The following is a 17,457-nucleotide window of genomic DNA, read 5'->3' on the forward strand; positions in this document are numbered from 1 at the left end:
TTTTTACAATTGAACACCAGTTTAAAAAAAAAATAAAATATAGGTCGATCCTCACCGGCAGAAAAAATCGGAGAATGGAGAAAAAAATAAAGGGTGATACGGTTAAAATTAGGTCAATATCAACTTGACGTATTTCTTTTAATTTTGCATTTAAAAAACCTGAACACCCCTCATTTTTTAAGGTGTGTGTGTGTGTAGAATGTTGCTCCTATTTTGATTTTGGAATTCACTCTTCAGTTGTCAAAATGCCGCCCAAGGAAGAAGAGCAGCGTATCAAAATTTTGCTCACGCATCGCGAAAATCGCTAAAAGTTGCCAAATCAACCGTAACAAATGTAATTAAAGTGTTTGGGGAACGTTTGTCGACAGCCAGGAAGTCTGGATCGGGGGGAAATCGAAAACCGGAAGCCGCTGAGACGACAAAGAGAGTTGCCGGTAGTTTCAAGCGAAACCCTAACCTCTCTCTCCGAGATGCCGCAAATAAGCTGGGTATATCGTCTACAACCGTGCATCGAGCCAAAAAACGAGCCGGACTATCAACTTACAAGAAGGTAGTGACTCCAAAATCGCGATGATAAACAAAATACGACGGCCAAAGCGCGATCCCGGAGGCAGTACACGGCGATGCCGACGAAGATTGAATGCGTTTTAATGGACGACGAAACCTACGTCAAAGCCGACTACAAGCAGCTTCCGGGACAGGAGTTTTATACGACAAAAAGAAGGGGGAAAGTAGCAGATATTTTCAAGCACATGAAACTGTCAAAGTTTGCGAAGAAATATCTGGTTTGGCAAGCCATCTGTACCTGTGGTTTGAAAAGCAGCATTTGGGCTAACTTCAGTTTCATAACACGGAAAAACGAGAATTTGAGAGAATATGAATCAAACTGAACACTAATTCAGCAAACTTTGTGCTTATTACAATTTTGAATCTACGCTGGCATTACTTAAACTTTCATTGATTGAAATCCTGCAATTCAAGAATTTATTTAAAAGTCATTAAAATTTCCATTAGATGCTTTTCATAAAGTTTTGGGCGAGCTCTTTCTTTTGATAAGTTATCATTATATGACTAAATATTGCTAGAGATCGGTGTTGCTGCTAGTTGGTAACTGAAATCATGCGTATATCGGTGTCAAGAGATCCGCAAGAATTCATTTTCAGTGAGAGTAGTATGCTAATAAGTTTGAAAGGAATTGAAAAAAATATATTTTCGATCGTAATAGAACTTCGATTTTATGAACGTACCTCTAGTTTGCTTATCATGGACCGCGGAAAATAACTGGCTGACTGACAAATGAATATGAAATTTTTCAAGACTGGAGTTCAGATTTAAGATGAACTATGCTTAAGTAATTTTTAATGGTATTGTTAAAAAAAAAAACTATCAGAAACAGTCGCAAATGTCACAAAAAAGGGAATTTTTAAATTTGACTAGGAAACTTTTATATTTTCTTACAAAACGGATAAATACCGTCTTTGAAAATGGCGAGACGATTCTCAAACACTAAACCAGTACTGAGCAATAAATAACTTCGTTTATCTTTTCAATGCACTTATCTGATTTCAACTATGATTGACATGTTTAGTCTCGTTAATCAAAAGATAACTTAGTCTCTATCACTTGTTCATGCATTGATACCAAATAAAAGTTCCCGCAATGCAGATCGTGAATAGCCCATGGAATCCAACACAATTTAAAATTTCAATTTAAAGAGTGTCATCGATGATAAAGATAACTTTGTCATCCGGTATCTGACCGATTGATTGTCAAAGATTAAAATACACACACGGATTTATTTATCTGTCTACCTTTTCATTGAACACTTTTTATAGTTATTCGCCATCAAGCTCTAACTGCTCGGAGGAAGGCAAAGGTACAGTTCCTGCATACTTTCCGAAAATTTTGAAAATTTCGAATGTCTCTCGCATGACTTTTCCCAAGCTCTCAACGGGCAGATCGAAACCCTCATATCCTCCACCGGTCAGCTCGATAGTGTAAGCCAATCGTGCACCCTGTTCATAGGCATAATCGTCGGTAGCTCCCGTTGCAAGGTACAAAACATCAGCCGAATTTCCAACCTCCCACTCATCGCCACCAATGGCTACAATGGCATCCCTAGCTTGTTTTCCCAGGTCGTCGTGTTCTTGGGCGTTGTCGCAATGAATGAAATCGTAGCCCCACGGCCACAGGATCAATTCCCCATATGTATGTACTGCGATATACATGGTGATGGCCTTCTGGAATCTGGCCATGAAGTCCATCATTGCTTGAGTTTCAGCTTCCGATGATGGTCCCGTTCCTGCAAAATTGTTGGTGCATTCGTTGCTGGCGAAAGCCCACGCTTTTGGGAAATTGCGATTCAGATCTACACCGCGGCACAAAACATTGTTTTGAACTCGATTCTTTCGCCACAGACGATTTTCCTCGTGAGTGTAGACATAGCCGTCGGGATTCATGACCGGGATTATGACGTAATCGGTGTTTTCTAATTGATCGAGGAATTGCTCCGAATTTTCAACAAACTGAGTTATCATGTAGACAACCGACATCACACCAGCCCATTCACTGAAATTTTTTAATTAGAATTGATAGATGAGTATTGAAGAATGTCAATATCAAGCAACCAAAGTCCCATATCAACTAAATGATTGCTTATCCTGGAAGACCTGCTCATTTGAAACCGTGTTATGGAACTTTTAAATTACTGATATGTTCTATAATTTACCGGGCGTGAATTCCTGAGTCCATGAATACGATGGGTCGCTCCATGGAAATCTCACCAGTTTTAGAAATACCCAATGCTTTGATTGGACGGTTTTCAGCTGTTCTCCCGATTTCAAAAGACGTTACCATTTCATTGGTTGCAGCCAGTTGATCTATGTAGGTGTAGATCTCATCCAAAGTCCAATAGTGTTCTAGATCTGGAGCAGCTTTCGAATTGAAGTTCCGTTTAACCTTTTTATGATGTTCCTCATTTCTCTTCCTTTCTTTATCTAGAAATCTGCAATATGTTGTTTGGAGTTACAATAAGATAAAATTCAGAATTTTGTCTTTATAAAACTTACTGTTGAACATTTTCCACGACATAATCGTACTCGATATCGTGCTTTTCCAAATATTCCTCGAACTCGCCTACATCAAGATTGCTTACCATAACACGTGCCTTCCTGTTCAGTCTAGGCTTATCCCAAAAATCGTAATCATTATTTTGTTGTAACTCATACAATTTTTCTAACTGTTCAGGATATTCCGGACTAACAACATACAGCTGAAATCTTCAAACACGACATTTTGTTATTTTGTTAGACAGACATCAAGGAATTTATCTTCATACTCGGTATACGATACCCCCAATGTTCCTGCTAAAAATAGCAGATTAACTAGACCGGTCACCCAGAACCTCATCGTATCTATTGTAGCTCTCCGCTAAGACTAGTTGCGATCCGTAAATTGACTACAACACCTTACTCTTATCAACGGAATTATTTATCACCACCTCAATTGACCAACCCGCCGGTCGAGAGATAAAGCATGAATTGAAACGCGCCCATTGTTAAAATTGTTCAATTTATTGATGCTTCGATTTATTGATGCTAGAAACAAAAAAAAACGGAATCTATCAAACCGCATCCTTAAAAAGAACATTCTGCATAGGCGCAACTGTCTGCTGACTAGCGAATTCTCCAAAAACCTTAAACATCTCGAACGCTTCCTGGATAATCTTCTGCATCTCGGCATCGGTTATGATGAATCCATCACCAGAATTCCCACAGCTCAGCTCCAACGTATAGGAATACTCGACCCCAACACTTCCGTAAATATAATCATCGCTGCCATTGGCCGGATAAAGTAACGTCGAGGCACTTCCCACCCGATACTGCGGTCCACCGATGGCAGTCACGGCAGCGGCCGCTTTGTCACCCAGTGCTTTAAGATCTGCGGCGTTTGGCGCTGCAACGTAATCGTAGCCGTACGGGTAAAGAATGTAGTCTCCACATGAATGAACAGCCAGGTAGACCTTGATCGAGCGCGCGTAGGTGGCCATCAGCAGCATCATTCCCCGGGTTTCGTGTTCCGATGCTGGAGTTGGTCCGGCGTATCCTATGCTGCATTGCTGGTTTTGGGAGAAATTAGAACGATTTTGAGAAACAAGACAGTTAACATTAACATTTTAATTATAAAGGTTTTTAAGATTTATTATCATTTTTCTTAACACAGTTTTTTTTCGAAAGAAACTAAAATTTTTCGAGTCTCGATCAATGACTTTCAGTAGGAGAGAATGAGGAGACTGATACCATATGATTCCAAGTTTATACTTACTTACTTACCTACTTAACGGTCCCACGTCCATTCTCCGGCGCATAGGGCCGTTGTAAAAGACCTCCACTGTTGATGATCCGGTGCCAGCGTCTTCACTTGGTTCCAGTCAAGATTCTCGTCAACAATTTGAATTTCGGCGGCTAGGCTTCGCCTCCACGAGTATCTGGGTCTGCCTTTTCTTCGATGTCCTTTGAATTCCATTCAAACGCCTTTCTGCAAATCTCATTTTCATCTCTTCGCAGCGTGTGTCCAATCCATCTCCACTTACGTTCCTGAATCTTGATTTCTAGTACACTTTGATGGCACCGGCGATGAAGTTCCTCATTTGAGATCCAGTTGCCAGGCCACAATATGGATTTGACGTTTGAGTTGAAGATTAGGATTTTCGTTCGTAGAGTTATCTGACGTGAAAGCCAGATGTTTCGGAAACTCGCAAACGCAAATCGGGCTTTTCTGTCCGGGTTTCGATGTCCTTCTTGGTACCACTATCAGGCGTTGTCTGGCTATCAAGATACTGGAAGCACTCCACTTTCTCAACCTGTTGTCTACCTACCACGAAATCGGAAAGATTTACTGTGTTGATTTCCATCAACTTGGTCTGTCCGACATTGATTTTCAGACCTGCTGCCTCGGAGCTTTTGGTGAGGTCGTCGAGTTTGCTCTGCATGTCTTGTTGTCTTTGGGGAGGAATTGGAGGATTCCACGGCAATCCCCGGTTTGGTCTACAGTCAATCGATCAGACGGTGCAACATTTGTGCTGACAAGGCAGGGTCTTCTTTTAGCATTCTAGCAGAGATGCAATCAATCCCAGGCGCTTCGTTGGATTTCATGTTTTTGATTGCCGCTTCTATTTCAGGCAGTGAGGCCGCTTCCGAGTTGACGTCATTAACCCGACTTACTGTTGGCGCTTCGAGCTGCGGAGTCTATTGTCCATCGCTATTCATGACTCGGAAGAGTTGTTCGAAGCAGAGCTGGGAAAATTTGACATAATTAAAGATGGCTACTGTTTTTTCCAATCATCATCACTTTCCAAAACTCCAACTTTTCGCCGAGCCACAGTCAGCGATCATCAGCAGGCTGATAATCCTCTTTGTTTGATTCTCAATGAAAGCTAACATAGTAAATATTCAATATCATTGGTTTCCATTGAGATGATAGCCTGCTAAATGCCGGTTGTTGATATTTATAAGTTGTTATTTCTCATCTAACCTGGCAACAGCGGAATTTCCATATTATTGTTATTAAGCCGAGCTGCTAACTAGATAGTCCATAAAACGACTGCAACATGCTTCAGAAAGCAAGGATTTTCCCGCCTTTTTATTTCCTATTCTATTTTAACGCACAGTCACGTGTGCATGAATGTAAACCCGAGTTTTACTAAATATTTTCTGTGATAAATCATGACCGTAAAATGTCGGTCATTAATTATCGGAAGCGCCCTCGTTGGCTGAAATAGAAGCGGCAATCAAGGACATGAAATCCAACAAAGCACCTGAATCGATTGCATTCCTGCTGAAATGCTCAAAGCCTACCCTGCCTTGTCAGCACAAATGTTGCATCGTCTTTTCGCTAACATTTGGGATACTGCAACATTCCCGGCCGACTGGATGCAGGGTATCCTCGTAAAGGTCCCGAAGAAAGGAGACCTGACAGAGTGCGGTAACTGGCGTGGCATAACTTTGATCTGTACAACTCTCAAAAAACTCTGCAAAGTGATCCTGAACAGGATCCAGGAGAAAATCGACGCTACACTCCGACGGCAACAACCTGGATTCCGATCCGGACGATCATGTGTGGACCACATCACAAAGCTACGAATAATACTGGAACAAATCAACGAATTCCAGGACTCTCTTCTGCTGGTGTTCGTTGATTTCGAAAAAGCATTTGACCGACTGAACCACGAAAACATCTGGGCTGCTCTAAGACGACGAGGGGTCCTAGAGACACTAGTCCATCTCATCGAAGCACAGTATGAGGCATTTTCGTGCAAAGTCTTGCACGACACGGTGTCTTGTCCGAACCTATCCCGGTAACTGCTGGAGTGAGACAAGGATGTATTTTGTCACCGCTGCCTTTTCTCATCGTAATGGATGAGATCTTGACTGGATCGATTGACTGTAGACAGTGATGGTTTGAATCATTTGACTTAATTTTGAATCATTTGCTTATAACTTCTTTTGAAAACATTTTTCCCAGAAATGATGTTCTAAACTTTAGTAGAACTAGATCTTAGCTGCAACTTTTGTGACCAACACAAACCTGTATCTCTTATGCCTTATGAATGAGAAATCGAAAAGTTTAAATTTTTGAGCAATGATCGTAATCACAATCATTTGGATTAGCGGGTTGGATTAAATCCTACAATTCATACCACATTGAAGATACATATTTATGACATACAAGAAAGTTGTAGCTTAGATCTGTATCTACTAAAGTTTAGAACATCATTTCATGGAAAAATGTTTTCAAAAGAAGTTATAACCAAATGATTCAAAAATAAGTCAAATGATTCAAACCATCACTGACTGTAGACCAAACCGAGGATTGCCGTGGAATCCTTCAGCGATTTAGCAACTGAACGACCTTGACTTGGCAGACGATATTGTTTTGCTTGCCCAAACACAACAAGACATGCAGAGCAAACTCGATGACCTCACCGAAACCTCCAAGGCAGCAGGTCTCAAAATAAATGTCGGAAATCAACACAGAAAATCGTTCCAATTTCGTGGTAGCTGGACAACAGGTTGAGAAAGTGGAGTGCTTCCAGTATCTTGGTAGCCAGATTACGCCTGATGGTGGTACCAAGAAGGACATCGAAACCCGGATGAGAAAGGCCCGATTTGCTTTTGCGAGTCTCCGAAACATCTGGCGCTCACGCCAGATCACTCTACGAACTAAGATCCGAATCTTCAACTCAAACGTCAAATCCGTATTGTTGTACGAAGGTGAAACTTGGTGCACACATACGGTGACGACGCGAAAACTGCAAGTCTTTGGCAATTGGATCTCAAACGTGGAACTTCATCACCGGTGTCACCAAAAGGCTCTGGACATCGAGATTCGGGAACGTAAGTGGAGATGGATTGGACACACGCTGCGAAGAAATGAAAACGAGATTTGCAGAGAGGCGCTTGACTGGAATCCAGAAGGGCATCGAAGAAGGGGCAGGCCCAAAAGCTCGTGGCGGCGATGTCTAGCCGCTGAAATCCGCACAGTTGACGAGACCCTTAGCTGGCAGCAAGTGAAGACGTTGGCTCCGGATCGCCAGCAGTGGAGATCTTTTATCTCAGCCCTATGCGTCGGTCAATCGGCGCCGGACCCTTAGGTAGGTAGGTAGGTAAAATGTCAATCACAAACTCAGTAGCACGTTGACATACGTTTGCTCGCTAAATCTCAGCAACTGACTCCGTCACTACAGTTAAGAAAGTGATTGCGTTGAGTCGAAGCTATCAACGAAAACGCTCTAGACTGATAAACCACATGTTATGAAGGCATGCTTTGGGTTCAAAAAGCAATGATGATTTCTATCTAGATGGCATTTTCGTTAAATGTCAGTCGTTAAAAATCACCATTACCAGCTCTAGTTCGAAGTGCTCAGTCCAAAAATTTAGGGAACTGGGGAAATATAAACCATGCCAAATCAGGCAACGGTAAAGTAACGGAAATTTCGTTCAGAGCGATAACCTTATTTTTGGTCATCGCTCCACATTTTTACTTTAATATCTATGTGTTGTGTTGTGAGCCTACTTGGTTGAATAATTCTAGTGAATCGAAGAAATCGCAAGATTCACTTTCATTCCCTTTTTAAATAAGAATTAAAGGGAATCTATCGATTGCTTCGATTCAGCCATATTTTAACTTTTTGACTTCAGCAATGGTCAATCCAGTTCATTACTGCCCATCTTTCATCACATCCGCAAAAATCAGGCATAAATCTGAGAAATTCAATGGCTTATCAGTTTGTCAGGCTGAGCCTCGAAAAGTCAGGCCAATCCTGAAAAATCAGGCACATTGGCATCTCTGGTTTGAGCTGATCTGTTTGATCGGCCAGTAACTGACTTGCTCGATATTTTAGCGGCATTCTTGCATTAAACCTTGCATCATTAAGGCGGCGAGAAATGTCATAAAGTAATCGAATATCTCTATTGGCTCATTCTCCATCTTCGGCTAGGAAGTTTGTCCAGGCTCTCTTGTCTCGTCTACAAGTTCGTTTAACTGCCTTTTCCAGCTCCTTATATCGTGAGCGGGTGGCTGCTTTGGCTGACCCGGTACATGCCTGCTCAATTGCGACTTTTGCCTTTCTCCGATCATCGACCATCGTCCAGTTTCATCCGACATCCATTCACTTCTTCTTCCACAAATTTTACCGAGAGTACGCATTCTTGATCTCACACCACTGTTCTTTGACTGTTCCGCCTGTCGGCAGTTCCAAGGCTCTTGATTCAAGCTTTTCTACATATGCTCTTTTCGCCTCTGGATTCTCCAACCGGCGGACGTCGTATCGACATCCGACTTGTTACTCTCGCCGCTGGACACGCGCAACTCTCAGTTGTATCTCGCCAAGGACGAGGTGATGGTTAGATGCAATGTCTGTGCTTCGTTTGTTGCGGTCATCAAGAAGGCTCCTTCTCCATTTTCGGCTGATGCAGATGTAGTCATTTCCTTTTCGTTCATCTGTTCTAGACCATGGCGTCCCTTGATGCGCTCAAGTTCCTGATTATCGGACCCTATCTTTGCGTTGAAGTCGCTCAAGTGAATATGAATGTCATACCTCGGAATTTTCTCAACCGCTCTATTCAGTTGACTATAAAACTGCTCATTCTCCTGCAAATCGGCAACGTCAGTTGGCTAACACTGGAAATTTTAAGGTTTCTAACCCGTCTTCTAAATCTGGCTACGATTATTCTTTCGTATAACAGTTCCCATCTTATTAGAGCTACATGGGCTTGTGGGTTTAACAGGAAACCAACTCTTCGTTCCCGAGTAGCGTGTTCTCCTCGTATGCCAGAGTAAAATAGGACCAGCCCGGATTGTGTTTTGTGGTCTCCAGTGTTAGGCCAACAGACTTCACACAGTCCCAAAATTGCAAGCTTGAGGCGGTTTTGCTTCTCTAGCAAGTTGAGCCAGCTTGCGTTGTTGGGGAACGTTCCAAGTTCCAATTCGTGTCCGTGTTTTCATGCTAAAAGTCATCTCCAAAGGTCCCTATCGGTCGTTTCTTTCGGATCCCGTCACAATTTAATAAATCTGGAGCAGAAGGTTGTTAGCCTAAGCTCCTACCCTGCGATGGGCCTGCCATCTTGGCGGGAGCCGCATTTTATAAACTCAGCTGCTCACTGAGAGACAGCCGCCCCTGACCTTGAGAACAAACGCGTGGGGACTACCTTCTCAGTATGCATGCGACCAAAGCATCCACCGAGGTTGGGTACCCTATCTCCGCTTAGGTTACTCGCATCCCAGCCGGCACTACGAGAAGGTTGAGATAGGAGTTGTGAATAAGAGGTGATATTACCTACCACCTATTACTACCATGGGGCCTCGCGTTAGTACATTTAAAAAAAAACTTAAAAAAAATCAAAGTTTAAGGATAGTCTACCTGAAAATGAAAATACCACTGCGGTATGAAATTTTTTCATTAATTTCTAATTTTCCATTAATTTTGATCGGAACTGATTGTGGGAGGGAAAACGTCACGTGGCTTTAAATACCCGGAAATAAAAAATAAGTACACAAAATCTCAACATTATGAGCTTTTGATAAGATGGAAAGCAACAGAAGCATCTCAAAATCTTCAAATATCCTTGGCGAATTTCAAATAAACTGTTTACTTCTGAAAAACCTTCCAAAAGTGATCAGTTTTGTATCCTCTTACTCTTATGAAAAGATTTTTTTTCTTAAGGTTTTCAAGTCGTGGTTCCAGAAATGCGCATTGGTTCTTATTGGTTTAAGCAAATAATCATAGGTCAAACAAAATTGTGTAAAACGAATTTTATAATATCTACATTTTCAAAAAATACACCAAACTAATGATATTAAACCGAAGAACAACTTTTTTGAAGCCATCAAATCTATAAGTAGGTATTGATTTGAAAAGTTATGAGATTTTGATCATTGATTGGTCTGGTCAGCCCCACTGTGAAGCGTAGTTGTTCTGCTCTATTTAACATGATATCTTTGTTATAGATTCCGGTTACGAGATATGAATCAAAGCAATCGAAAGATTCCTTTTAATTCAACCACGGTAAATGAAAAGTTCATATACAAGTATTTCGCTTTGATTCAGTTGAATCATTCAACCAAGTAGGCTCACAAACACAACAGAGTACGAGATATGGTTGAGGAATCAAAGAATAAGAATGTCCTTCCCCTCCTTTACGGTATAAAGTTTCGAATTCGAAATGCAAAATGTTTTAAATAATAAATTTTACAGTAAAATGAGCAATTAAACGTAACGCATAAAATATAAATTATATATTATGTACTGCAAATAAGTTTGCTGCATTCAGATAAGAAAACAAAAAATTAATATTAACTTAGTCTGGTTATCACAATGCCACTTTTTGCACATTCAAGTTTTTATGCATGCTTGCAAAAAATCTAGATTTTTTAATTCAAGACTTACAAAACCCCTCTTTCACTTCCACTTTTTTCGTTTTTACATTACTGTTCCATCATTTTACTTATTCAGACTTTTAATTTCAATATCTTCATCAAATGTCTAGATATCGAGCTTTTTATCACTTTATATTTGTACACTTTTTACCATTGTTACGTTGTCTAGTCATAATTTTCTTGTGATTTCACTGTTTTCGTTTTCAAAATGACTCAACTTTTTTGATCAACACTTAACACATCAAAAATTATCCACAAATAAAGAAAAACCATTCTTACCGCTCCAGTAAAACTCCACCGGAAGGGGAAATTACGATTCAGATCGACGCCTTCACAGAGCTCATTAACGCGGGATCGATTTTTGCGCCAGAGGCGATTCTTCTCATGTGAATAAACGTATCCATCCGGGTTCACCATCGGCACAATGACCCAGTCAGTATTCCGCAGCAGATCAACATTATCCATCGAATTTTCAACCAGCTGATGAATCAAGTAAAGAACAGCCATTGGACTGGCCCATTCACGGGCATGAGTTGTGCCATCTACGAAAACAACCGGTCGAAATTGTTTCACCTCTCCGGTGATTGAAATCGTGAGGAACTTCAGAGGACGACCCTCGAAAGTGGTACCGAAATTTTTAAGTCGCACTAAGTTGGGATAAGTTTCGGCCAGGTAATCCAAATAATCGTAAATCTCCTGCAACTTCCAAATATAGTCGAAAGCGAAAGTTCGCTTTCTCCCACGCATGTCTCGTTTTTGGCGATTTGTTTGCTGTTGATTAACACGATCGATCGTTTGCTGAACATCATTGTTCGCTACTTGATGCGAAATGTTGTGATGTGTAAGCAACGCGCGAAATGGGCCATCTGCATCCGGTGTCACCATAACTGAGGAACTTCGACCGGTACCCGGTGACATCCAGAAATCTACCCCCGGTTCATTACTAGCTAGATCGTGTAATGCTCTCAGCTGATCGCGTGATGAAGGTCTAATCTCGTACACTCTGAAACTAAACAATCAAAGAGCTTAGGTCAGTAATCTGGAGCACAGCTGACAAACGAGAGCGGGGAAATTACTTTCTAAATGACATTTGATCATCGCTATCATCAATCGTTGCCGGTGATGCGCAACTCAGACCAATCACGATTGAAATCAAACAAAACACGCGGAAACTCGCCATCATCTCGGTTCGGCTGCATCCACTCGACTGATACCGTCGCGTCGTGCGTCGTGAATCGTTTGCCGGTGGGACAGTTTTCGATTCAAGGTCCATCCGCAATTTCATTCATCCCTATAGACGTTGTTAAGCAGCCACGAACGGATATAGCACGCGTCTCACAGACAGTATCGGGTCTAACCTAACGTATCAACCGGTTTATTGACCATTTACGATTCGTCGTCGTTTAGGTGCGACTTTAAATTAGACTGATAACGGCTGCGGCATCATGCGGGGAATTCTAATTATAAGCTGTTCCAGGTCTGCCCATTCCAGTAGTGTGTCACTTTGTATCAGTAGAATCAGTAATATAATACATTTGGTAATAACTTGCGTCGATCGTAGAATTGTTTACAAAAAATAATATAAACTTACAGCCTCTTATCGCTTCCCACATTCATCCTTAAGAGTATTTAAATATTTAAAACAAATATTTTGAATAAGAAAGTTAAGGCTTATCCCGGATACGAATGTTAAAAAAATTGCAAAGATTCATTCAATCATTTATGAAAATCCTGACAAAGATTGTGTTTGACTATGAAACAATAGTTTGACCTTTGATAAAACTGGAAATGGAAATGGAAATGGAACTGATACAACCCCTGCGCTTCAGACGAATTTCCACATTTCGAATGACTTTTGCTCAATAATGATTGGAAATTAATTCCTCACAGGGCAGGGGCCACCGCAAAACCGTTATTGAGGAGAGTTACAGCTTCAACCCGGTAAATTTGAATCGGCAGAGAGGTAACTCAAATCGCCAGAGGGATCGTAACGATCTCTCTAGCGATTTTGCATCATCACATCGTTAGAGAGGAACACACCATACGCGTGCCTTGGGTGAGTGCCACGAATTAAGCTAAGACACGCCCTCCAGAGAAACACACGAACACAATCCGAATCGTGTTTGTATGTTTCCCTCCGAGACGCGTGTTCGCCTGCCTGAGAAGTCGACAGCTACGATTGAAAGCACACACGGGACACGGGGACAAAATGCGACCACACCGTGTGAGTGTACGATTCAAACTGATTTCGCATGTACGCATTCGTATTTGTTGCCTCTAGGTATCTCGGCAGGACAAACCGAATGAAAATATTTGCGTTCTTGGAGTGTCGCCGAAGTTAACCGTTTTATTCTAAGTTCGGTGACTCAACTCTCAATTTTTTGCATGCTCTGTCGATTTCTGAGAGGACGCGCTTACTGGGAAGTGATGGATTTCAGAAACCGTAAGCAAATGAGCAAATTAGTATTTATCTGTTAAGTGATGCCAAAGCCTGTCGTGATGATTCATTTAGGGGGAGTTTCCAGCTACCAACCAGTTCCTTAATAAGCAGAAATTTATTCATTGAATTAAATACTTTTAAATTATCCTCGGACACAGTTCCCCTTTTAAAATCTACTGATAGAATTCGGCTTTCAAAATCCTCTGAAAGATGTTATAATGAGAATCGTGCACTCGTTTCATTTTTCAAAAGATATGACTGTAGGAATCAGGACAGAATATGAAGCGTAAAATAGAATGAGCCCATAGTTTATGTAGGTTGAAACCGTTGGAGAGTGCCCTTAAAAGAATAAGCGTAAGCGTTATGCGCCGTTACACTTTGACAAATGAGTTCTAGAGAGCGCAGACTAAGCGTGTGTTTGTGACTATTGAAACGTGAGAGAACTGAGAATATACGGTCTTCCGTTTGTATAGCGCAAGCGGTTGAAGGGCAAAATAGTTGCATGTGTTCATTTGGTATTGGTGAACTAATTCTATTCGGGCAAGTCTCGTGCCATGATCAGCGTTACCACATATACAGATTTTTCTGTAAGTATACAGATTTTTTTAAAATTTTATAACACAGAATCTGTATATACAGATTACAGAAAATTGTAAATTCATACAGATTTCAAACAGATTTTCAGCAAATCAGAGATTTTCCAAGATATTTTGATTAAACTTCGAGTCAATCAATAATAATCTACTTTGATGATTCAATCGTCAATCAATTATCATACGCTTGCAAATAAGAAAAAAAAATTCCAGATAAGAGTTCGGAACCGTTACAATGCAAAACAACATGCAAAGGGTTGAAGAAAGTTTTAAAACCTGTGTTTAAGAATCATAAACCAAAATCGGTCATTGCATTATAGGAAATGTGACTTTTATTGGTAAAGACTATTGACACAATGTTTAAATCCCAACTGATTGTTAAACCCCAGAAGCACACAGATCGTTATATAATAGCGCCAGCACTAAATTTTACTTCAGAAGTCCGAACTTCCGACTTCCGAAAGACTTCCGCCAAGGAAAAGTGAAGTACTAGATTGTCGGAAGTCTGTGTTTTGTTGCCAGTTCACCAGCGACGTTTCTAAAAATTTTATTTAAATTCACAATATTTAACCCTCATCCGCATTAGAGTGTCATTTTGACACTATTCCAAGTTTGAATGCTTGTAACTTTTTTCAGAAGCTTCAAAAAACAAAAATTTCTTCGGGGACCCTAAATAAATTCAATGGTTCTTTAATTTTGCATCTTTACTTTATTTATGGACGAACCCTGGAAGCCTGGACAAAAAAACTCCCTTTTCCGACTTAGAGTGTCATTTTGACACTCCAAAAGTAAAATCCATTTAAGTCGTTTGAATTATTATGAACTTCATATAAAACTTATATCAATAGAAACCTTATAATGTCAGTAAAATATGTTTATAACATTATATATAGCTAAAGCTGCTAGTTTTCTCGTTATTCAGCATGAAAGAAAAAAAATCCGAAAAAACATGCCTCATGAAAACTGCTGTAGTTCATATATTACACGTCCGAAAAAATATTTGCCTTATGCATATGAAAGCTGAAGTTAATGTCTACATCATGGAACAAAGAAATATTTTTTTAAATTTTTTTTAATGAAATGGTCACAAAAAGTTCAAAAAAGTGGTCTGAAAAACCTACTTTTCATACGATTGCTAGTAAATACTGTTTGAGCGATGCTATAGTGTTTTAAAAAATATGACTACAAATTTTATTGAAATTCTAACATTTTGCTGTCTTTAGATTTTCGATGCAACAAAAATTGAATTTACTGGAATTTTTCAAAGTTGACTAGGGTAAATGTACCCGACCTTGGCATCTAAGGCATGGTTTACCCTTTTTTTCGACATTCCTACCTTCCTGTTGAGTGCACCATAGGACATCCTTTGAAGAATTTACTTGCTAACTTGCTTAGAGTTCAACAAAAATATGTTTTCTCTATGGAACTTTCATTAATGTGAGCAAAATGCATGCAAAGTACTCACTGCGGTGCTCCAATTACTTGGCCGCCGTACCAATTGTTTGCCGTTTCTATGATCCGATTCTTGGCCACCAGCAAAGTGCAATAGATCTTCACCAACAAATCTCAATTGACGGTTAACAGAATCGTTGGCTATTCTGAATATAAGGCCACTGACAGAATGACGTCAGCTGAGCGTAAAGTTCTATGCGACGATAGAACACCGGGTTTCACTCATACAACGATAAGGTTTTTGAAAACATTGATGAAATTTGGTTGGAAGGGAAGCACAAAATAAGCTTTCATTTCAAAAAGTCGGAAGTCCGGAAATTTCGCAATGCGATTGCGACACATAGGGTTATTTTCACTACCAAACAACTGTCTTCATATTGTGAAGCTTGGCTTCATAAAGTAAGAAATTGAAAAATTCCTTGAATGGTATTTTAAAATTTTGCCCTTTTGAATTTGTTAGCTGAAATTAGAGCTTCTAGCAAGAGCCATCTCGAATGCCCGGGGCGTTGCGCAGTGGTTTGACACGCCAAATAGATTTTAGAATGTAAACCTTGTTAATTTTTTTTTTTTTAATTTGACTCACATAAAATAATTTAAGGAATAATTGGAAAGAAAACGACTTTTTCCTGAACTTCCAACTTCTGTTTCCAAGAAAAAAATTAGAACAAAAATCCAAAAAATTAAATCTGAGTATATGGTTCCCAAGCAACAGAAAACGATTCCAAAACTCAATTGATTGTGTATTTTATATACTAAAGTCATAAATTGCTATCGATCTTACAATTTTTAGATAAGAAAAACATCTTAAGTCTTGTGTTTAACTTAGTTTTTTTTTATATTTCGAACCACTGTGTTCTGAAGGAGACCACGTGGCTTTGCAAATGCTGTTCGCACGCATACCAATGTACCTTCGATTCATGGTTCCCAAATTGCGATTTTTGCATTTTCAATGCTCGGATATGACTTTTAGTTAGTCGAATCACTTATGTTCTCGAACTTATTTCGAAGCTTAAGTTGATACAGGCGCGGTCCTATGGGGGGGGTGATCGGGGTGATCACCCCCCCCAAGCGGCAAAAAACCGTTACAAAATACTCACATACGCTGGAATTTCTGTAAAAAGTTAGAACTTTTTCTAGTGGGTGTTCTTTCGAATTTTCAAAATTTTCCACTCCGTGGGGGTGATTTTTAAATAAAAAAAATTATCAATTTTCTAAATTCTTAAATTGGAAATAAAAAATCAGTCCGCTAAACTAAAACACCTGTAACTCGTAATTTCCTAGACCTATTTTCACCAAATTACTTTTGTTAAGGCACTTACAGTGTTTAATTCGAATTTGCTGACCATAGTTTCTACTATCTTTGCCATATATGTATACTTTATACGTTTCTATACATTCAAATCTATTTAATTTTCTAAAAATACCTAAAATACTACTTCTTAAATTAGAGGTGATGAACAAAACCTGATAAAAAATGAGTTCAGGAATATACCTCCAAAAAGAGTTTTTAAAACAAAGGGTCCAAAAACTTGCCTTTGTATTAATTTTTCCCAGATGAGATAAAACCAGTGATAATAATATCCCGTCATCACTCGATTATTTTCTCAGAAACAAGGCAACCGCTCAAGATATTTTTCTAATTTTTTACCAACACGGCTGGAGTTCCAAATTCACACCAATTATATCGCCGGTACTGCAGCTCATCCACACAATAATAATTAAAATTTTAAATAAAAATCCAGCTTAATAATTTAAGTTGAACGTCCCCCCTGAATCTGAAAGTTTTGTTATTTCTATTGCAATTGATTGGGACTTTTTTTTTGAAAAATAGTATTAGCTGTAAGAAATGATCTATTATTCATTTTTTTTACATTTCAATTACCTATACAATATGTTTGAAAATATTGAGTGCATGAAGCAAAAATACAGTTTTTCACTTCGTACTTGTAGTTCCAATAAATTTTAAAATCTATGAGAGGTTGAAATTGAAGAGAAAATACATGAAAATAAAGCTCCGAAAGCTGCATATCTAAGAAT

At 39.6% G+C, this 17,457-nt stretch overlaps 1 protein-coding gene across 1 annotated transcript; it reads right to left on the reverse strand.

The window, feature by feature from the left end:
- Positions 1-1,776: 1,776 nt before the first annotated feature.
- Positions 1,777-12,352, reverse strand: LOC129752636 (uncharacterized). The gene is made up of 7 exons (XM_055748411.1): positions 12,012-12,352; positions 11,215-11,944; positions 3,629-4,117; positions 3,352-3,365; positions 3,069-3,278; positions 2,729-3,004; positions 1,777-2,568 (listed from the first exon to the last, which is right to left on the reverse strand). Exons 1-7 carry the CDS (start codon positions 12,218-12,220, stop codon positions 1,836-1,838), a joined length of 2,661 nt encoding a protein of 886 aa, XP_055604386.1. The 5' UTR covers positions 12,221-12,352; the 3' UTR covers positions 1,777-1,835.
- Positions 12,353-17,457: the final 5,105 nt, after the last annotated feature.

Source organism: Uranotaenia lowii, chromosome 3, assembly GCF_029784155.1.
Source record: "Uranotaenia lowii strain MFRU-FL chromosome 3, ASM2978415v1, whole genome shotgun sequence".
NCBI classification, from domain to species: domain Eukaryota; kingdom Metazoa; phylum Arthropoda; class Insecta; order Diptera; family Culicidae; genus Uranotaenia; species Uranotaenia lowii.

Excerpts from the sequence above, each read along its gene's own strand:
- LOC129752636 (XM_055748411.1), bottom strand. The coding sequence starts at position 12,220 with ATGAAATTGCGGATGGACCTTGAATCGAAAACTGTCCCACCGGCAAAC. Across the intron at positions 3,005-3,068 it reads GTCGTGGAAAATGTTCAACA|ATTTCTAGATAAAGAAAGGA; the intron begins GTAAGTTTTATA and ends AACATATTGCAG. Across the intron at positions 2,569-2,728 it reads GACTCAGGAATTCACGCCCG|TGAATGGGCTGGTGTGATGT; the intron begins GTAAATTATAGA and ends AAAAAATTTCAG.